At 42.8% G+C, this 22,799-nt stretch overlaps 1 protein-coding gene across 1 annotated transcript in view; it reads left to right on the top strand.

The window, feature by feature from the left end:
* Positions 1 to 5,364: 5,364 nt before the first annotated feature.
* Positions 5,365 to 22,799, top strand: part of PIAS1 (protein inhibitor of activated STAT 1) — a gene marked incomplete at its 5' end in the record, with an annotated part of 62,633 nt that continues 45,198 nt past the window's right edge. The window contains 2 exon segments of the mRNA XM_082005022.1: positions 5,365 to 5,415; positions 5,417 to 5,491. Coding sequence (XP_081861148.1) covers positions 5,365 to 5,415; positions 5,417 to 5,491 — 126 coding nt within the window.

Below are 22,799 nucleotides of genomic sequence, written 5' to 3'. Positions count from 1 at the left end.
CTGTTGTTAAGTCTGTACAGCTTAATTAAAAGTCTGCCTCACCTCTCTGAAGATGTTTTGGAAACAGATATAGCTTTCTGTAGTTTTCTGTCCTCGTGTTTGAATAGTTCTTGGCCAATTTCAAGCTTCTGAAGAATCTGACACTCTAGGTATTACTTGGCTTTGGTACAGCGCCGTGTTCTTCGCAGCTCACTGTGGATCGGCGACAGCCTGTGGCAGTTGCTTTTTCCTCTTTCTTCTTGTAGTGCATCCACACATTATGAAAATGGGTGCTAATGACAAAAAAATCCCGATTGTGATTCAGCCAAGTGGAATTTTGTTGACAAAAAATATGGATTCAACTCAGCCAAAGGAAATGCTTTTACAAGTGTGGATGAGTATCTCAGGAATGACCATTTCTTCTCAGAGAAAAAACCTATAATAGGTTTAATTAAAAAAAAAAAAAAGGATAACAATTCAAATAAAAGCCCAGAGAAAAGTGAACAGAAGTACATACAGAACTAGATCCGCTCAACAGTGGCAGTTTTCCTGGGATACAACTTACAGAAGTTAATTTTAGGTAAGTTAAACTAAATGCTGCAAGGCCAGTAGGATGCTGTTACCTTCGTAGCTCGGAGTGCCTGTAACATGTACGCCTCATTTCAATACAGCAAGCAGTCCCCTATACATAAAACTCCTCTCGTGTAAACGAGTTTTGCTGTTGAGACTATTGTCGTTGCGTATCAAATTAAATGAGGATGTATGAGTGCATTTTGCATGAAACCTCTGTGGCTGTTTAGGAGGTAATTCAGGCACTTTTCTTTTCCTGCACCTGTGCTCTATAAAGGTGCAAAACCTGAAAGGCACCGGGCAGAAAGCAAAGAGTCGCTGCGACCTGCAGGCTGAGTGCAGTGAGGTTGGACAGCCACGGCGGGCTGATCCCCGGGGGAGCCACGCTGGGAGACCGCATTATGTTCGTCCTCACCTTAAAATGTAGTCTCCATTTGACGTGACCGATACTTCATTTGACAAATGAAGACGTATGACAAATATAGAATAGCTTAATTATGCAGGACAGGCCTTAAGAACATTAGCGGAGTGCTATGAGCAAGCACATATCATCCATTGATATTGGAGCGGAAAAGGCTAAGCAAATAGTTTTAAAGAATGGGCTAATTGTTGTGCCCATTACTATTGTCTTGCAGCTGCAACACTTTGTATAGCAGTAAAGTACATAGGGAGCTGAGCTTGACTTGGAATGCGTAATTCCAGGCGGGGAACACAATATACGGGGCATTCAAATATCAGGGGGTGCAATTAAAATTTTTAAAGATTTCCAAAAATTGCAATGGGGAAAGAGTTTGTATCATGGCCATGGTAGGCTTTGAGTACTCGGGTTTTGTAAACTGCAATCATACGTGTACAGCAACAAGGCAAGTTGATATTTAAGAACCGAAAAAACAAGAAATACGCAAGTGAAGCCGGGATGTGTCACGCTGCAACGCTGCATATGTAATGAAAGATTATTGTAACTCATTTACATATGCTTTCCATATTGCAATAACATTGTCGTACCAGGAGATCTAAGGATACAAAAGAGGTGACATTAAGAAAATGGCCCAGTATCTTTCCCTAATTTAGGATTTGGGGTGAATAAATCCCCCTCTGTAAATATTAATAACACAGGCAGCAGAGATGTAATGAATCTTTCTTTTCTAAGTAGCTGCCCTTGTTTTGGGCCAAATTTGAGAGATGATGGTAACATAATATGATATAATATTACACTTAGATGTGAATTTAGGGGGAGATGTGTACACCAGCCAAGACTCAATCACTCAACATTGCTGAATTTACTATACAGCATATTGAGCAATGCCATGTACATTGCTTATAAAGAATTAAATGGGCTTATTTTATCTGATATACTGGCTACTCCGTTTTCTTCACACACATCCAAGTAAATGTCACTAAAATGTACCTCTGTGGCTTTTTTTTCCCCAGAAAAGGCTATTTCAGGGACACATCTAAACGTTTTGTATGCCTCCAACAATCTCAGGGATAAAAGATGGTTTTAATGGCTTGGTCACATTTTTCTATCAAGAAACAGAGTAATTCAGAATCTATCTTTAAGGAACTTTAAAAGTTATATTCAGGATCAAAAATGCACACACCCCCACTTTTGAGCAGGGAGTAAGTTTGAACTATTAGACAAAGAGGAAAAAGTCTTGGAGACTTGGACTAATGAAAACAATATGTTAGTAGAAAAAATGCATATCTGTTTAAAAAATGTTATTGTGCCTGAACATTGTTTTAAGCAAGTGAGTTACGTGATATGATACATTTTTGGGGAGGTTACAGAATAGGAAAATAGAAGAAATGGGAGTGGAAGGTAGATTCTGGAAGCAATTTTACTGCAGTATGGCAAAAGGGGGGAAATGAACTTCTGAAAATTGGGAATTGAAAATATGAAAACTTTGAATGGTTGAGGAAAACCCTGATCTTTATTTTTCTCTCTTCCCCCCTCCAAAGGTTAAAAGAAAAATACTGTCATTTTGGCTCAGAAACAGAGGTGGCTGACAACTGGAAGTTGTTCTTACCGGCCCTGCACCCCAGTTGCACTACTTGATGGGCATGTCCTTTTGAAATGAAGACAGAATTGTGACAGAACTGAGTGTTGCCATCATTGACAGAGCTGCAGCAGAGCTGGAGCAATGGAGTACACCTTTGAAAATTACTGCGTGTTGACAAAGTCTTTTCTTGGCAAAGAAACCATCATCTAAGTCTCAGGAATAGAAAGGAACAAAATTTCATTACATGTAAATAATTGTCTAAAAATAGAAGCACAGATTGCTTTTCACATTAAGTTCCTCCTTCATACTAAAGTAAATACTGCATTAAGAAAGAAGTCACTATCAGAAGTCCAAACTTAAAAATGAAGGGTCTGTACTAGCTTTGTCTGTAAAAATACTTATTTAGGGTGAACCGTTTTGAATTGCATATTCTCTTAGTATCCTCTTAGTTTGCTTCCTTATTTTAATATAGCAGAAGACATTCTCAGCCTGTTTTATTTAAAGCAAGTTTTGAAAGAGAACATTGTGGTTTATGGCCATGTGTCAGGTTTGATAGTGTTATGCCATGATTTAGCAAAGCACTTAAGCACATGTCCACATCCCACTGAATTTGGTAGGAAGTGAAGCAGCAGAGGAAAAACTGTTTGCTGTGCAACTAGCCTCTTTCAGGAGGGAAAAAAAAAAAGCAGCTAAAAAAAGGATTTGTCTTTATGCGATTATAGCTCTTTTTGCCAATTCTTTAAACTAGACACAAACTCATAGATCATATTAGATCATGATTATTAAACATATTCAATCATTTAAAATGAAGTATTCTAAACTGGTCTGGTTCAGACCACTGAAATAGATCAGCTAATTATGGTACACGTGGGTGTTACTGGGTAGTCATCTGACTTTTATTTTTTTAGATATCTCGCCTAGTGCCCTGCCCCCTCCCCAAACCAGCATTTTAGACACTTTGATAAGTCTTCATTACATGCAGTATTAAGCCGGAGTATCGGAGTACGGCTTATCAGCCTTTTCTAATTGCTCCTCATTTTCTGAATGCTTCATTTGATATGCTGACGCTGAATGCTGAGAACTGTAAAAGAAATCAGTGAGAACAGTGGCTACTTGGCATATCTGCAATGGAAATGGGGTGTACACATGACCTGGAGAAGAAAGAGGGGTACCAGTGAGGAGTCAAAAGATGCACCTGGGTTTTGGGTTAATCCAGTCTTTGAGACCAAGCTGGGGAATGTTTCTGGGTGAAATGCTTTGAAATGAAATGTTTGGAAAGAGATATGGGTTGTTTTCCATTGTTCAGAGAATCAGGACTTCAAATATACTCTTACCAATGAACAGGATGGTATCAAAATGCTACTTACTAGAAAGATATTTGATACCGCTATCACATTTTTCCCTCAATGGAAACTACCTAATTTTAAATTGTGGCTAACTATTCAGGTCATATGGGAGACATAAGTTATAATTCAGTAATAATCATGAGCGGTAATCTCTTTACCGACAATTCCCTGTGTGGCCTCAAGCACGCTTTCTTTAATCTGTAGAGTGGAGACATTAATGCCTTTTTTGTCTTGCAATGCAGATAATATAAGTGCTTTCTGAATGTACGATGGTGAATTTTATAGCAGCTGTGGAAAAATAGCAAGTTTTCTATCCCTCTCTCACTTACTTAAAAGGAGGTACAATATCGGCCATGTTCAACAGTATTTTTCCATCCCACGCACTGAGGTAAAGGCCAAGCGGAGAAAGTGTCGTGGTGATCTGTCATCACAGAGTGACACATAGGTAAAAGGAAGCTGAATCAAGCTAAGGTGTGTGACTTAAATGCCGGTATTTAAGCTGACCGACTTCACGACTGATGCAGTCATCTTGCCAGGTCGCATTTTTGGTGTGTACTTCTCCCCTCTGCATTACCTGATCTGCTGTGGCAAGAACCCACATTTTACTCAAAAATGAAGTGACACAAGCAAGTTTAGATGTAAAAGCTCTGCTCTGGTTCTGTAGGCCCTCCTAAAAACGCTTGTATCACTTTTCCTAAGAAAGAGGAAGACCCGGGCAAGCTCACGTCGATTCCCTGAACTTCCTCTGCCAGTAGCTCAGGGAAATAAAAGTATAATTTCCCAGTTCGTACAACTCGGGAGCCAGGGGACGGCCGACGGCAGGACCTTCTCCCAGCTACTCCCGCAGCCGCGGTGCCACCGCCGCGGCCCTGCAGAGCGCTTCGGCCGGAGGCGGGCGCCCGCCCCGGCCTCGGCGGAGCCCGGCCAGCACGCACCGCCGGCACTGCCGCCGGGAGAGCGGAGAGCCCTGGCAGCCGCTGAGGGACCCCAGCCTAGTCCCGTGCTGTTTTACTCCTAAGGCACTTAAAAGCTGCGGATTAAGCAGCAGGAAGCGGAGCTGCAAATTCCAGTTTTAATCAACTTATTACTACAGGAATGCGCATCCACCTCTTCCCTCTGGCGATCCTATTCGAGAGGGCCCCCGGCACCCCGGGGGCTCTGGCCGGCGCGGCCGAGGGGAGCCGGGACACGGGCACCCTCAGCGGCCGGGCCTCGGGAGCGCTGCCCGCTCTCCCCTCAGCGCCCCGTTCCCTCACACGGAGTGAGCAGCGGGGAAGGCGGAACCAAAGGGGCCGCGCTGTCAGGGGGGAAACTTTCCAGGCAGGGCGGCGGCGACACGTTGCTCCCCAGGCGGATCGGAGATTTCCCCCGCCGATGGCTCGGGGCTCCCCACAAACCCTCGGGAAGAAGCCTCCGGACTGCTCCGCACCGGAGACCCCCCGCCCGGCGGAGCGCAGAGAAGGGACAAAATGGCGCCTCGATTCAAACGCTGCGCGCTGCGTGCCGGCGGGGGGGCTGCGGGGGGGGCGGTGTCCCGGCGGGGTTCACTGCGCCTGCGCCCGGAGTTGCAAGATGGCGGACAGTGCGGAACTAAAGGTAAAGCGCAGCTTCAATTCCCTTCGCGATGCCCCTCGCTGCCGTGCTCGGGGCCGCTGGGGCTGTGCTTCCCCCCGGCGCTGGGGGCGAGCCGAGCCGCTGCCGGCGCCCCGCGGCGTCCCGCGGCGCTGCCTCACCGGGGCGGCTGCTGCGGCGCCCCGCCGGCAGCGGGGGCTGAGGGACGGAGCGGGGCGGGGAGCGGAGCTGTCCTCCCCTCGCCTCCCGACCGACCGCTCGCCGCCGGGCAGCCCCGGCGGGCCCGGGGGACGGCAGCGGGGACGAGCGGGGAGGGCTCCCCTCAGCGCCGACGGAGGGGGCGGTTGGGCTCGGGCCGGGCCGTCGTGGGGGTGAGGGCGGCGGCGACGGCCGGGGGATCCTCCGGGAGTTGCCGGCGCTGGGCAGCATGGCTGGGCCGCCCCTGAGGCGGGGTACGGTTCCCTGGCCTCCTCGCAAAGTTTCCAGGGGACTCCGCCAGCGGCGGCGGGCGGGGAGGGAGCCCTGAGGAACGGTTCTGTCCGCCGTTGACAGGCGGCCGGCTCCGAAGGAGCGCCCTCGCCGCCCGGCGCCGGGCGGGGGACACACACACACCACCGCCGGGGGAGCCCCGCTTGCCTCGCCCCGCTCCCAGCCCGGTAAATAAAGGACGTCAGAAGCAGATGTTGAGGAGTTACAAGCGGTGAAGCTTGCGGTTGTCCCTGTCATCCTGCAAACGCATCGAAACCTGGTGCTCTGAGGCACCCCCGAGCGAAGTTACAGCTCCCCGAGGGGGTGGAGCTGGGCGGGGGGCTTAGGTGGGACTCTGCCTGCGTTGAAGGAGAGGGAGCAGCTCCGCGTAGCGCGTTCCCATCGGGTATTTTGAGGAATAGTAGTGGTGGAAGTGGGTGGCGGGGAATCCACGCAGTGTACCACACTCACACACGAAATCCGACAAAAAAAGACTCAAAAAAACTTTCTAATCGCTTTGCCGAGGTGTGTGTGGGGTGCGATCTCTGCCTTGCGCACACGGCAGTGTATTTAAAAGTTTGGGAATTTCATTGCGGTTGTCACAGGCTCGGTATTCATCAGGGGGTCTTCTGCCTCGTACTTTAAAGTTAATACAGTGAAAGACAAATCAGAAGTATATTAAACGCATAACATAAGCTACAGAGTGTCTAAAGTACGAGTAGGGAAATATTTTGTCCTTTGCTAGAGCTTTGGTAGGTCTGTTTTCTGTGTGTCAAAGGTTTCTTGCACTTCAATTTTTTAGATGCTTAAAAGAGCTGTCAGGGTGTAAAGAAGTATAAAACCTTGTGCATGTTCCCACTTTTGGTGGTCTCTGTCTGCTGGTGGTCTCTGTCTGCCAGGTCAGGATAAATAGATCCTCCTTTAAATCTTCCTCTGTCCTTTGTTTTTCTGGGTATCTTGCAGAGTATATTACTGCAGCTGTGTTGTCCCTAAGCCTTTTTTTTTTAAATTGTGTCTGCCAGATAATGAGATAAAGATGTGATTACAGTGCTAAACTTCTGTTAATCTTAGCATGGTAAATGGAGTGGTGCGTTTTGGTAACGGACTCTGGAGGTTTTGGTGCACAGTAGCTGGCTTGGGTTTATGTGATGCCTTTATAAACAAAACTGCCTCAAATGGAGTGAAAAGAAGCAAGAGCTAGGGAATAAAGTTTTTTTTGATGTATATTAAGATGGTGGGATGGTGGTCAAGGATAGCGCTAAAAGGCATGATTTTACTATGAAAATCGACAATTTATTGATCTTGGGAGCTTTGAAACCTGAAGCCTCTCCTCTGTCCATCGCAGAGCCTCTGGGCTCTGGGTACGTACACACGTGTTGGAGTGCCGTTGGTCTGCGTGAGCATAGTGTAGAGGCCTGTCCTTTTTTCTTTCTCTGCAGCTTTGCAGGTGGAGCTTTTGTAGAAGCATATTTGAGTCTGCTTGTCATCCCGGACTTCTTTATTGATCTCTTTCTGAAACCTGCTTCTTGAGAACCAGTAGAGAGAAATTATGACTTTTTTACTTTTTTTTTTTTTTTTTAATAAAAAAAGTACTGCTGCTACCTCAGGGGTCTGAAGGGTAAATGTCAAACTGACTAGTTTATTTTCAATTTCACTTTGCTGCTCAGGATATGGAGTGGTACTTGCAAGCTGGGACTGCAGGATGGTAGCACTGCATTCTGTGAAAAGTTGTTGGGTTTTTTTTTTCAGTAGCTATGGGGACTTGGCAGTTTACATAAGGAAAAAAAGTTACTTTGAAGACTTTCAATACTTTTTTTTTTCTCTCTAGACTGTACAAAGAAAAAGAGGTGTGTGGGTGTGTCCCTTCTGTCAAGAAGGAGAGGGAAAGACAGGGGGGCATGAAATTTCTGCTTAGAATTGTAGCTGTTGCATAGCGGTTTTTCAAAAGTAGTGCAGCTCAGTTATTAGGTACTGGATGAGGTGAATGCTCCTTGGAAAAATGTGGCTAATGGAAAGCTGTTATATCGTAGCTGGGTGCAGTGGGTATTTTTAAGCAGGAATACATCCCCAGAAAACGTGCTTTTAAATTCCTTCTTTTCTTTTAAAGTTGAAAAGAGACATAACTAAGGGAGGGTTTGTGATTAAGACACTGCTATTTGAAGAATGAACAGTGAACTCCTTTCATTATTTTAATTTTCTTAGGTAAAGTCTTTTCATCTTTCTCCTCTGATTAATTAGCAAATGGCATTGATTTAAGATTTAGTGACCTTTAAAAACTAAAATCAAATGTCATAGTTGTGCAGTAACTCACTTGCCTTGTCAGATAAAGTTTGCCAGAAAAACTTAGTCAGGTTTCTAAAACTTTCTTGCCTTCCTGTGTGAAGAGCCATAGGGGTACCCATGGGTAATGTACACACATGTAAACTGGGGTATGATGGGTGGTATTGCCAAATGCACAAAGTAAAATTAAAGGTCTTGCTTCCTGCAGAAAAACAGTGGTCATTCTTACTTGCCATAATTTTTCACAGAGCTCTAAATCATGGAATAGTGTTTCCTGTAATGTATTTTCTTACCACGATCAAGAGTGTTTCAGTCTCTTGCCCCATTTGAGAATGTTTGTCCTATTGGGGAAAAAAAAAAAAATCAGATATGATCAAACATACTTTGCAGATCCGAGACTTGTAAGGTTACTGAATTCTTTGGTACTCTCAAAGGTTTGGATAAATTGAACCAGTATGCTTTCACTTCTGTTGATGAAACAAGGTAACTGAAAAGTCTGTTCTGTGGATTACCTCCCTAACTCTATAGGCTGAGGCATATGTGAATTTTCCTGATCTTAATTACTATTGCTGTATAATTGCATACAGACTCTTAATTTATCTCAAGGTAAGCTATTTAAAGCTCTTTCTAATTGGAAGGAGTATACTTGAGTGATTAAATCTTTCTTTCAATATTTCTTACATCTCTTTAAATTGGTTATTAGATTGTCGTGATCTTTGCCTTCTACTCAAGTCTTTTGGAAATCATTACACAGTTTGCAATAATCAATTCAATTATACATGGATCAAAGAATGAAAAAGAAAAGCTTATGTTCTAGTATTGTCATTCTTGATACTGTCCTAAGAAGCTGGTTTGGAAAGCACATGCTGGGAGGTTTTCTCCTTTGTTCTCTCTCCTTTTAAGAAAGTGCCTTTGGGGATTGAAGAGATCCCTGGTGTGTTTCTTGTTAGACGCAATTTATACTTAAAAAAAAAAAAAAAAAAGTGAGCCAAGAGTTTGAATGAAAATTCATAATAGCATTTCCACACAATAGTGATGAAAACAAACCATTTAAAAATACTCAGTTGGGAAATACCCCTCCCCTGAATACAGTGAAGCAGTTTTTTGAGGGGGAGAGGCTAGTAGCATGGCTTCCAGGTGGTGGTGGTAATAGTGACAAATAGATCTCTGGTATGGAAACGCAGTTGTGTTAAATTGCATTGTCAATGCTAATAAGCGTAAGCTACCTATTTCAGTGTTCAATTAGAATTTTGCTCTTCTGTATTATGAGCTATTTTTGCCTAATCCTTTTATAAGTTGCTGGGGTTGCATGCTTTTGTGATTAAAGTCAATATAATCCACTTTTCATTGTTATCTGAGTCTACGGATTACGTTATTTTCATGCCTGTAATTTGGTATATGTCAGACTGATAGTATTTTTAACTGTATTTTGGTCTAGTTATCTTTTTTGAGCTTTTGGTCTTCCACTGGAATTGCAGATATCAGATGAGTAAAACTGGAAGCTGTGCATCACTGCTTAACTGTCAAAGCCCCAATCCATAACACTTCTTTATTGTCAATAAAAAGCAGATTGCATATTGTGTACACGTAAATACAGCATCGGCAGAGTTCTGGTATAAACCCCTCACAAACGTTAGGGGCCATCCTGGAAGTATTTGTAGGCCTGTGCAAGTGAAATTCTTACTCGTTGCCACTTCTGAGAAGGAAGGATGGTATAAGAACCAGTTGTTCATAGTAGTTATTTTTAATGGATTTACAGTTCATTTCTCTTTTGGTTATAAAGGTATTTAGAAATTACAGTTAAAAGGCTTAGAAGCTAAGAGGCAGGCAGAAGATGCATCTTATTTAGCTTTATTCTGTGAGAATAAGAGAAAAGTGTTACCTTTAGCGAGGGGAAGGGCTGAGGACTGCTTGGCCATTGAAAAGAAAGTTTATGGATCAGACACACAAGACGTATTTAAAAGCATCCCATGAAGCAGAGTGTAGGCAGTTAAGATATCTTCAGATACTGAAGTTATGTATAGGGATGTTTTTAAAAGATGTGCAGATGGGCACTTGGGGACATGGTTTAGTGGTGGACTTGGCAGTGTTAGGTTTATGGTCGGACTCGATGATCTTAAAGGTCTTTTCCAACCTAAATGATTCTATGGCGTAGATGACTGGTATGGTTTATACTGACTTGCATTCATATAGAGCACCAAGATAAGTGCAGACTTGCCACTAACGTGTTTGGCACGGTGGGTTTTAGTTCCTGTAATCCATTCTCGTAGAAGTCAACATCTGATCATTTTTCTCTTTAGTGCCATTATAATGAAAAACAAAACAGAACTTCCCAACACTGCCCTCTCTGATCCTCTGAGTGCTTAGCTGCGTCGTTTCTCTGAAGTGTCTTGTAATCCCTGTGTTGATTGTAGTAATGCTTATGAGTGAGTTTGGAGCCGAACCCCAGGGTTAGTCGGCTGGTGGACTCCATCAACATGGGGTTCATTGGTCTCTGCTGAAACTTGAATTTGAAGTAATAGTGCCTTTCTTTCTGGGAATCGACATTTTGAAAGGGTTACTTTCTGGGGCCTTGGGATCACCCAGTGTCCTGTGGGTTGTGGCTTTGGATTTGTGGTTGGGAAATGGATTGTGTCTCTTGCAGCTTTTCTCTTCCATGGTGATATTGGTGTTTGGCCCTTTTGGCTCCACAAGGAAAGAATTCTACCGACAAACCTTGTCTCAGAAACATCTGAGACTTTTGCTGCTGTGCTTTAGAAACTTGTAGTTTGATGAAAGATGTTACAGGTGCCCTTCTAATGGAAGACTCTGCTTTATCACCCTCCATAAAAAGTAGCAAAAGCCTTCTGAAAGCCGTGGTTGCAGTGAAGAATGCAAATATGGTTTTTACGGTAAAAACTTGTCAGTATATACCTTCTGTGTCTTTTGCAATCCATCTGCTTCAGCTTGTGCTGTCCCCTGTAAGTGGGAACTTCACCTCTGGTTAATGCACAAATGTGCCTGCAAGAATCGCAGAGAAACGTTTGTCCTGTCCTTAAGGGGGGAGAAAAGGGGAAATGTATTGTTTGGGTGACTGCTGTGACACATGCTCGGACAGCTAAATTTTGGAATCCTCTTGATCGAGCTCAGGTATTGATTGTCTCATTGCTCTGTCACTATTCCAGCTCTGTGTAGGCCAATAAATGCTAAGAGTGTTGGTTTGGACTTTTTAAAATGAAGATGATTGGATTTTATGATGCAAAAATTGCATGTAGTACCTTCAACAGTAGTCTGTTTATGAAAACAAATGCCTTTCTTGAAAGTAGATTCTTGTACTAGTTAAAGGGGGGGGGGGGAGGATGAGGAGAAGAAAGGAGCTCCAGTAGCTTACAAAAGGGTGCTTATTTCTGTAATTTTACTCAGTGCTATCAAAGCCATTTTGAACAACTAGTCACTGCTGTAAAATGTGGTTATTTCAAAGTGAATTAGAAGCTTTGGGGCTACAACAAAAAGTAGATGGTGTTAAACCTTTGCAAATGAGAATATATGGAGTTCAGGATGGGGACGGGAGATGTTAGTTTATCTAGCCTTGTTCTGATCTTCCAAATTTTCAATAGCAGCCAGAGCCAAATTAAACCGAGTAACATTATATTACTGTTCTCTGTGTGCAATGGTACAGACCTTTCTATTGTTGTTTCTTTTCTTATTGTTTTGCTGAGATTCCTGTCTGTGGCAGCTGTATTGATCCAGGAGTTTGTCAGCAATTTGCTTAATCTTATTCTCCTGTTGGGATTAGGGATGGCTGTAGATGTACTGCCATGTCTCTGCTCTTACATTCTGTCCTTTAGCGTATACTGGAGGGATACCAGAGTGCCCTGTAAGCAAGCATTGTATTCTAAGACTAGGGGAGAGTAGGAATGAGCAGAAGGTGGGTATTATGGAGCTTGTCTAGAATATGTGAAACAAAGAAATGAAAAGCTAGTATACAATTAGACCAAAGGTCAACCTAAGCTTGACCTTTATGTCTATAGGAAATGATATAGAAGAGGTTTATACAGGAAGTGGCATGTTAATTAATGGAGAAGTGAAAGGAGCCTTTCAAAACCCTTGCCTGGTAAGGATGGAGTCCTAGGCTCTGCAGCAGAGCAAAGACTCTGTGGATATGCTAAAGTTTATTTAGCATGGAGGACAGAAAGATAAGTGTTATTGACTTCTTGTGCATCACTGAAGATTGCTCTGTAGTGAACTTCCCTTGTTTTGTTTAGGAAATGGTAATGAGCTTTCTGGATACATGCTAATAAACATGTATGAGTTCTGCCTCCTTTCTGCTTCTGACAGGACTGCATGGGCTTCAGTTGCCAGTTTCCATCCTAGAAGTACGTCTGTCTAACAGGAGGAGAGAGTGAGAAAGGAAGAGTTTCAGTCTCTACCCTGCTTTGGGGCTGATACACAGCCAAAGAGTAGTTTTCCAGAGTAGTAAGCTGTGAAACATCCCTTTATCTCTGTACATATTTTCTTTCCTATGCCTTGCATGTTTATAGTGGAAGTAAAAGTGCTTTTTCCCCAGTTTCCATCCCAGATATGATTTGTCATGCTAGATTCTTCAAACCAAGAGTTCAGTAGGACTCTCCTTTTAGCTCTTCTTGGTGTTGTTTTCAGTTTGACACCTAGTTGCTCCCTTGATCCTGACCATAGGTTATTTGGTAATTTTGGTTGGCAGGACCTTGGGAAATCTCCAGTGCAACCTCCTGCTCAAAGCAGAATCAGCTAAGAGGCCAGAACAGGTTACTCGGGACTTTATCCAGTCTGGTCTTTAAAACCTCCAAGAATGGAGACTGCACAACCTCTGTGGGCAACCTCTTCCACTGCCTAACTGTTCTCATGGTGAAAACAGTTTTGTTTTTTTTTTTTAATGTCCAGCCTGAACCTCTTATTTCAGCTTGTGCCTACTGTCTCACGTTCTTCTGCTGTGTACCTCTGTGAAGATCATGGCTCTGCTTTCTTGATGACCTCCTTTACATGTTGGAAGGTTGCCATTAGGTTCCTCCAAAGCCTTCTCTTCACCAGTCTGAATAAGCCCAGTTCCCCCAGCCTGTTGCCAGACCATCTTGCTGTACCTCACATCTTTGACAGTAAGATACCAGGGACTTGTTAGGGGATGGGAGTTGTGCAGATGATTTCATGCCACAGATGTAGTTCTTGAGGAGTTTTTACTCCTATGGATTTCTGTTAATGGAGATGTATTACAAAATTCTTAACAATCTCAGAAATGTGCAAAAGCAGTTCTGAGACTGTCCACTGGTATTGCTGGAAAAGGTGGAAGTTGCTTCAAAAAATTAGATTTCAAAAGCAGTGAACCTTCTGAGGGGAGATGGTGACAGATGACAGGCAGTAGGTAGGCATGTCTTCACCAGGAGGCTCCATAGGATTCTTGTCCATTTTGAAAATTGGTATACCAAGTTCTCCAGTCTTTCCTCCCCTCCCATTAAATGCATGGTTATAAAGGAGATGGAAAACTGAGCTCAGTCTCCTTGCTGCTTGGTTGCAGCATTGGCTCCACTTCCTGAAGATTCATCTTTTGTGGCCACAGCCATTTGAGCATGCAAACGTATGTGATAAATGTTCTCAGAAATTTGTGTTGGGCAGGAGTTAAGTCATAGTCTTTGGGCAGAGCTGAGAATAAAGGCCGGGTTTTCTAAGCTAGATTTATACTAGGAAAAAAAAATCAGTTCTCTTCCAAAGAGGTGACATAGTATAAAACTACAGAGTGCTTTAGGTACACTAGAATTTTATGTTGAAGCTGTAGGGGTTTGTATTCACAGTGGTTCTTCCCCTGGGCACGTACTCAAGCTGCCAGCCAGTATTGTGGCTTTACCTTTCCCTACTGTACAACTCACTATTGAGCAGCTGTAGGATCTGTCATCTGCAACATTTTCAGGGGCTGTGGTGTGCAGTAGAGTGCCTTCGGTCTATCAGATTTCAGCCTTGGCCCTCCTGACCATATATTTGCTTGATGTTGCTACTCTGTTCTTGAGGCTCACCAAGGGGAGCAGATTGGCAGCTGAGGCAAAACACAGAGTTTAGCGATTTTATCCCTAGTTGCTTCTGGGATTAAAATTGGCTCTGTGTATCTCTGCAGAACGACTGGTAATTCTGAGAGTCATTTCACTGGTCTAGTCCAATCTTGGTCCTTCTGCAATTTGTAGTCTGATCAGTGTACCTGCCTACTGTCTATGCGAGGTGCCTCCAGCTTTGTGTTGTATGTGAGAGTGCCAGAGCTGTCTCCTGAGAAAGTATGTTTTCCTTCTTAAGAGCTTCTCAACTTGTTCGCTGTATAAGCAGATAGCTTACTTTCGCTGCCCAGCCACACGAAGAAATTTACTGTCCCTTAAAGTGGGACAGTTGGTTGAGATTCATTCAGAGCTGAAACTTCTTGCTTACCTTCATTTACAGTCTTCTGCAAGATGTTTCTCCTGCCCTCTTTGTAGAGCAGGGTTTGGACTTAATAAGGCTGCTCTGTTCAGCTTTTCAACTGAAAATGTGATTAGTTAGCATTAGCGTGCAAAATAGAATATAGGATGGAAATAGCAGTGAACCTGGTTTTGCTTGGCAATTTAGCGTAGGTGCAACTTGCTATTACATATTTTTTTAAAAAGAAGGGGCCAAATACAATAGGGATAATGCGTTTGGTTCAGGTAAAATCTATAATCTGAGCTGCGGGAGTGTGTCATGAAACGTTGTGTAGAAGAGAATGTTTTCTGATACATTCATTCCTCATATTGTTTCTCGAGACTCCCTTGACAAAATGATCTCACTTTCGTGCAGATGTTATATCTTGTTCCCCTGGTGCAAAATAAGAGTCTTTGAAACAGTCCAAGTATTTGTGTATATTTTCAGCTTATTGAAAAATCTATTAAGAGACAGCTCTGCTCAGACGATCTACAGAGTTGTTAGTGCACCTATAAATGTACTGCACTGAAATGAAACTTTAGCTGTGCAGAAACAAAGCTGTTGTTTTTCATAGGTTCCGTGTGGATTTAGGAGTATCTCATCAGTGAATCTGCTGAGGCCACTTGATGGCAGGGTTTCAAATTTTTTTAATCAAGTGTCAGAACTGTTGTCGGTTTGAATTACAAGTATTTTAGATAATATTTTTCTGAAGGGTGTACACCCAGGTTTTCATTCAGTTAATTTCCACTTTTACCTCTTTGGTCTTAAAATTTGACTCTTTCAGTTGAGAAGTAACATTTTTACTAGAGGCCCTGACAATGTCGCTTGGATTTCTGAGGAAATGGCTAAAAATAAACATGTGTTGTAAACTGAATCTTAAGAATGTAGAAGTAACAGTACTGGTTCAGATCAAGAGTCCATCTGGCCTGGTATTGTCTCCTACAGCTTCCAGAAGTGAGTGTGTAGGGAAAAGCAAATCCAGGACAAAGTATGAGAAATAAATGTCGCCTCCCTGCAATATTCTCTTAGTCTCCAGCTATTTTCAGCTCAATCCCCTGAACCCGATGGGGGCTACTTGCTGGACAAGCCATAATAAACCTGTTTTCCAAGTACCTGTCCAGGTTTCTCTTGAACTTACATGAATTTCTTTTTCTCACAGTATTTTGCTGGGGATTTCGGTTTTTCTGCTGCTTGCTGTGTGAGGACCCTTCTCATTTTGTTTTGAGCTCAATAGACTGGTTACTATATTGTGTAATGAAAGAGACTGAACAGCTGATCCGTGTCCACTCTCCTTGTGCTGCTCATGGTTTTCTGGATTGCTATCATATCTGTCCCCGTGTTCTCTATTTTTTTAGGTTGAAAAGTCTTAGCTTTTGTTATTCCTTAAGGAAGTCATGCTGGAGTTCTGCCATCTTTCTGTGAGCATTTCCACTTCTAATGTATCTTCTCTTTTTCTTTTTGACCACCAAAACCACCCGCACTTTGAGATCTGGGTGAACCGGGGCTTTATATAGTGTGTAATGATTTTTCATTTGCTCTCTTTTCCTTTTTTAGTGATTTGTGTGTCTGATGGCTACTGAGCTGATGTTTTCATATGTCTGTTTATCTTGGGCCCAGGAGCTTGCTCTAGTGTGGTCAAGGTCATCCCAGAGCCCATCACTGTATGTAAAGCTAGGTCTGTCTGGACTGCTTTTCCCCATGGGCATCACTTCACATTTATGTACATTGAATTGCTTTGTCACTGAGATCTTTCAGTGATTCCTCAGTTTGCCTTCATCCTTACATCCAGGTCGTATCGCCAGCAACTTTGTCACCTCACTGATCACTTCATTTTCTAGGTCGTTAACTAATAGGTTAAGCTACATGTGCCAGCATAGGCCCTTGCAAAACTCCACACATGACCTTCCTCTATTGTTTGATCTTGGAACAACTTGGACACATTGGTAATAGAAGAACTTTCAATAGCAACCTAAGGATCTATGACCTGCTTGTTGTTTTTTTTTTTTTTAAATACTATTAATGCTGTAAGAATACCCAGCTTGTGTGTATGACGATTTTCGTAGTTTCCTTTGACCTGTACTATTCTGTTGTTTTTAAACATATGTAGAAGTCTGAAGTGGTGCCAAGCTGTTTTAAGGGGAAGCAGAGATGTGTTGAAACTTGTTTCCTACATTCAGTTAACTGGAAAAGTTTTTTTTTAAATGTGCCTTTGTTTTTCAGAGTACATTCACATAGCTTAGTAAAGGGTTTGAGCTAAATATTAATTGATTAACTGCATTGACTTCTTCGTTCTTTGGGCCTGTGCATGACTGATGTCTTGATGCTTCTGTTTTTATTTTTTCCCCAATACTAGACTGTCCTTTGCTTTTGACGTAGGGGCTGAGCAAGGCTGTGAAGTACTATGATGCTTACAACATCCTTACCTGGAAGTAGAAGCTATGTGTTATCTGTGAGTGTATCAGGAGGCAAAAGGGTGAAGACACTTCATACTAAAATGCTAGGCTGAAACCCAGAAAATGCTTTGTTTCGTCTTGAGATCCTAAATAATGTACCCCCCTGCCCCATGCCTTTGGCCCACAAATGTAAAAAGGGACAGGCGGCGTTACAAATTTGTGAACATGTGAGAGTCATTCAGATTACATTAATGAGTTGCAAAAGGCTTGTATATATGCAAATTCCTATTCAGAGTGGGATTTGGATGAGTGCGGTTAATGAGGTGGGGCAATAGTTTAGACAGTAAAGATGAAAAGGAGCAGTGACGGGAGCATCCTCCCTCTGTCCCGCGAGTGGGGGGGGAGTTCGGGGAGAGTCGGCTCACCGCAGGGTAGGAACAGTAAGTGAGTGTTTTTTATCTGCAGTCAGTACTGCAGAAACACCGCATATTTTCTGTTTTCACTTGGTCAGGATTTCCATGAAAGTTTTAACTTTGCTATCAAAGTTTTCTTAGGCAGCCCTTTCAATTCTCGTTGTTCTTGTGGCTGAAGCCAACTTAAATGCAGTATCATTTTTGGAGTTTACTTGCAATAGTTTTCATGTATTTTAAATCATAGGTGTGGCTGAAACTTGGCTTATAAAAACCTCTGTCAAGCAGTTTGTTTCCATGCAGGGCAGGGGTTATTGTGTGAATAGGTTAATTGAATTCAGTCTTGCTTTGATCCTGAGAAAAATACAATGCTTGAAGGATGAGGTGGTGGGGAGGGGGACAGTGTGTCAGACTGATGGCACTGGGAAATGAAATATCCCTTTTCCCCCTGAGCAAGCGTCCTTAGTATCGCTCCTTAACAGGCACCAGTGTGACTGTGAATGAAATGTTTCTATAGGTCTTGTCTGTGCTATATGTGGACCAGGAAAATATCGCATAGAGAATGTGTTCTTAGCTTTCTAACGCACTGTTGAATGTTTTGTCCTGGGATTAATCATTGTGACCGAATGAGTTCTTAAGTACTGCATGCTTAAGCAATTCAAGCCTATAGGTAACATGATGCACTTAATACATGTAAAAATACATTTCTCTGGTGTGGACAGCACTGGAAGATGGAATGACAGAGTAGCTCAGATTCTGAGGGGTGAACTAGGATTGTGGGCTTAGGATCACCTTTGTCCGGAGTCTAGGCCTTGCCTAAGACGCATCTTCTCAGTCTGTCTCTGGCTGCATGTTGTCATTTGAAACTGTTTTCTTTATCCTCTTTTGAATGCTCAAGAAAAGCAGGAAGGTCTGCTTCCTCTCTTATTATTCTGTCATCTTTTTGCATTTTAACATAGTGGGAAGAAACCAGTCGTTGTGGGTGATGTGAAAAACTGAGCTTCCTGCTTTCTCTTTCTTTGTCCCCATGCCCCTTTTAGATGCCTTCCCCAGGATACGAATTCGGTGTTTGGCACTGCTGCTGCCCCATAGCTCTCCTTCCAAGCTGTGCTGGTACTTGGAATGACTTCAGTGTGACTCTTGACAGTCTTACTGATGCTTTAGTGTTATGAGTAGCTGCCAAAGAAGTCATCCATGTCTCATTAACTTTGACCTAGGATCCTGAATCCTCCTCGGTGGGAACTAGGTTGAGTACTGACATAGTAAGATTTTTGAAACGGGAGATGAGCTTTTGACTGTCAGTATTCTCACCTGGGTTTGGACAAGTGATATACGAGAAGGTTTTTTCATTCAACTACTGATTTCTCTTCTATAAAAATAAATGTATTTTGGCACTTAAAAATTGATCTGTCTCGATATGTGATATAAATATTAATTCTATGTCATATTGTTGCATGCAATAAATCAATTTTTTCATGCATCTGTACAGTTAGGAATGAATTAGGCTTTAGTGTACATTTTAACTGCTCTATAAATAGTCAGACCTACAATTTCAGTTTCCTATTGTGCTGTGACAGACAATAGCTGTTCAGAGTTTGAAAAACTGACTTTTCTTGAATTACTGGGTGGCCACATGCATAGTGGTTCACGCATAGTTCTCTTGCTAGCAGTTTGCTGTTATGTGGTTACTATCTATTCTAGATACCCTGTTGAGAGGGAAGATGAGGTAGGATTGATTCCCGTCTTTGACGACTTCTTCAGTTCTGAAAAATACTGTCATCCACAGAATCTGAGGTTGGAAAGAACCTTCCAATGTTGTCTAGCTTATTAGTTCCCTGCAAATCTGCTTATTTGGCTTGTAGCTGCATGAAGAGCGGTCTGTAGTGATGCCCAAGTTCCTCTCCTGAACCATTGGTTATGTAATGAGAAAAACACATGAGAAGTTCAGGTTTTCCTCCAATTTTGACTACTTTACATTTAGTAACTTTGAATTTCATATGCAATTATCTCTTAGCTTGCTGAAAGTGGTCATGGACTAGAAGAATAAAGTAAACATGTGAGTGCTATTTCTTGGTCTTGCTTTTAGACTGGTGCTGGAGTCAGTTCACAGGTAGATGTTTCTATAAAATATAAAGGAATAGTAATTCTTAGACTAACTGGTATGGTTGAAAAACATCTCAGATGTGCAAGTCCTTTCTCTAAATATAATAAAAAGAATTACTTTTCTTCAAGCCTTGTGTCTCTTACATCATTGCATTATTTATGGCCACTGCACTATTGATAGAGAAGTGGCTCCCAGATAAATGGTGATGCTTAAACAAGAAAATATTTAATAGGTAAGGAACAGAGAATGGACTGTTAGTCCTGTTTTGGTCTCCAGCAAACATCTAGGACAAGCTTTTTCTAGGAAGGACTAGGGTGCTAAGCAAGAAGAGTGAAAAGAACTTTGATCATCTCATCTGCTTCATAATGATGGCTTTGCTTCAGAAGTAAGTAGAGGAAGGTCAAGAGAGTGGGTGTCTCCTCGTGAAAGAGGAGGAAACGTGAGCAGAGAAAACGCTTCTCTTGTCTGCATTGTGTGAAGACTTAGAAGAAATGCACTAGAGGAATGATTTTGAAGAGCTTCACTAGAACACGCTTGAAATCAATACTTGATCAAAGTAGAGGACAGTGTACAATAATCTGTGCTTATGAGAATGATACATGAAACTTAGGGCTTCCCCTGGTTTCATGCTGTGTTAGACAGTCTCTGTGGAACTGGTGAGAAGATACTTCATTTGGAGATGTATTTCAAAGATATTTGAACAGTTCATGAGGAACTGTAAAATAAAAGTAAAATTTCTTAGTGTTCAAGCTTTTAATTCATCTTGATGACTTAATGCTTGTATTGGGTTTGAGTGGCAAGGTTTTGGTAGCGGGGCAGGATACAGGGGTGTCTTCTGTGAGAAGCTGCCAGAAGCTTCTCCCATGTCCGACAGAGGCAGTGCCAGCCGGCTCCGAGATGGACCTGCCGCTGGCCAAGGACGAGCCCATCAGCAACGGTGGCAGCACCTCTGGGAGAGCAGAGTTAAGAAGGGGGGGAAAAACAACAACTGTGGAACTGCAGCCAGAGGCAGGAGTGAGAACGTGTGAGAGGAGCAGCCCTGCAGACACCAAGGTCAGTGCAGAAGGAGGGGAGGAGATGCTCCAGGCGCCAGGGCAGAGGGTCCCCGGCAGCCCGTGGGGAAGCCCACGGTGAGGCCGGCTGTGCCCCTGCAGCCCACGGAGCTCCACGCTGGAGCAGGTTTGCTGGCAGGACTTGTGACCCTGCAGGGGACCCAGGCTGGGGCAGTTGGTGAAGAACTGCAGCCCGTGGGAAGGACTCACGTTGGAGAAGTTGGTGGAGGGCTGTCTCGTGTGGGAGGACCCCACGCTGGAGCAGGGGAAGGGTGTGAGGAGTCCTCTCCAGAGGAGGAAGGAGCGGCAGAGATTCCCCGTCCCGCTGCACCGCTCGGGGGAGGAGGGAGAGAAAATGGGGAGTGAAGCTGAGCTGGGGAAGAAGGGAGGGGTGGGGGGAAGGTGTTTTAAGATTTAGTTTCTATTTCTTATTATCCTACTCTGATTCGGTTGGCAATAAATCAAATTAATTTTCCCCAAGTCGAGTCTACTTTGCCTGTGATGGTAATTGCTGAGTGATCTCCCTGTCCTTATCTCGACCCACGAGCTTCTCGTTATACTTTCTCTCCCCTGTCCAGCTGAGGAGGGGGTGACGGAACAGCTTTGGGGGCACCTGGCCTCCAGCCAGGGTCAACCCACCACACTGCTTATATAACCGCTTAAAAAGAAGCGTGTACTTTGGCTTCCTTATGTAATTTCTATATGTGAATTGAAGATCTTATGAAATAAAGAAATTATGTGCAGCATGATTAGCTTTTTTTGTTGTTAAAAAAGACTATACAGATGCCAATATGATTGCTTGATGGAATATTTGTTTTCGGCTTATTGACATAGTGGGAACTTTTGGCTCCTTTGCTTATTTCTCCGATAACAATTAAGACTGTTAGTGGTAATAAATTATTGTTCTCAGTGGACTGGTATTAGAAGGGAATGGGGTATTTGGCCAGTGGATTTCATACGTATTTGTTGTCAGCAGATTTATTTCGTTTGTTTTCCGTTTCTTCCTTTGGAAAGAGAAATCTTTTAATGATAAATTACTGAGTATTTCCCATACCTGACGTTTTATCTGACCCCTCAATTTTCCTATTCTTCTCCCTTCCTTCCTCACCAGTTTTTGTTCTAGATGTTATTAACTATTATTGCGGCCTTTTGTATATTCCCGTGGTTACAGATAAAAGCACTACCAAACATTCTCGTGCATCTTGTGAGACGGTGAATGAACAAGGTGATACCGGTACGTGGTACCCAGTGACAAGGCCGATGGCGGCTGGGGCCCTGAGATGGCTGTCGCTGTCCTTAGCTCTGTGGTCGGATCCTGCTCATGTGACGGAGCTCAGTGTCTCAGAATCACTCTTTTTAGGTGTAACTCAGAAAGCCTGGGAATACACTTCTCAGGATGGAATTTTGTGAGAAGGGTTACTTCAAAGTCTACAAGAAAATACTAATTTTCTCATGTGCCATTTTGTAGCCTTTTTTTTTTTTTTTTTTTAAGTGAGAATTGTGAACAGATAACTCCAGTTTTCTCGTTTTTCTTCTCTTGGGGCATTAACGTAGCAATTGGTTACTTTTAAGGGAAATGAGAATCAATTACATACTGGCTTCAGTCTGCTGTTCAGTACTGTGCAAGTCGGTATCCAAATTTAATATGATTGTTAATTAAAACTTTTTGAGGTACCAGAATAGTAGTCAGTGATGACATAGTCTGTCTCCTGTGCTGCATCCTAGAAAATGGGACAAATGAGGGGGAAAAAAGTTGATAGTTTATCTAGAAGTGTTTGGGTATATTTGACTATATAATCTCATATCCTGAAGCTAATGAAATAGCAAAAGTTTGTTTGTTTATGGTGGACAACTAACTCTTCAGCACTGGGTGAGAACTTATGGCATGTGGAGGATAGATCACTTTGCAGTTCTGTAAGGTACAGAGATAAAAAATTTTTTTTTATATATATCTTGGAGGAAAATACGCATCTATTATTGCAATAATTTGTTGTAATCCAGTGATGCTTAAGTTGGCTGACACAAAGAAATAATGTCTATCGATGCAGTAGAGATTTAAATAACTGTTGCAAGCAAACATCAAACACAATGTAAGAATGTAGGTCTTGAAATTGTTGTAGGTCTTGCTATTAAGAGGTTCTGTAAGCTGCTAGTGGAAGCTGCCTCTTTATCCATGTTGCAATGTGAGTACATTCA

This window comes from Phaethon aethereus, assembly GCF_964289735.1.
Source record: "Phaethon aethereus genome assembly, chromosome: 12".
Lineage (NCBI taxonomy): Eukaryota > Metazoa > Chordata > Aves > Phaethontiformes > Phaethontidae > Phaethon > Phaethon aethereus.
This window is presented reverse-complemented; position numbering and strand designations above follow the sequence as displayed.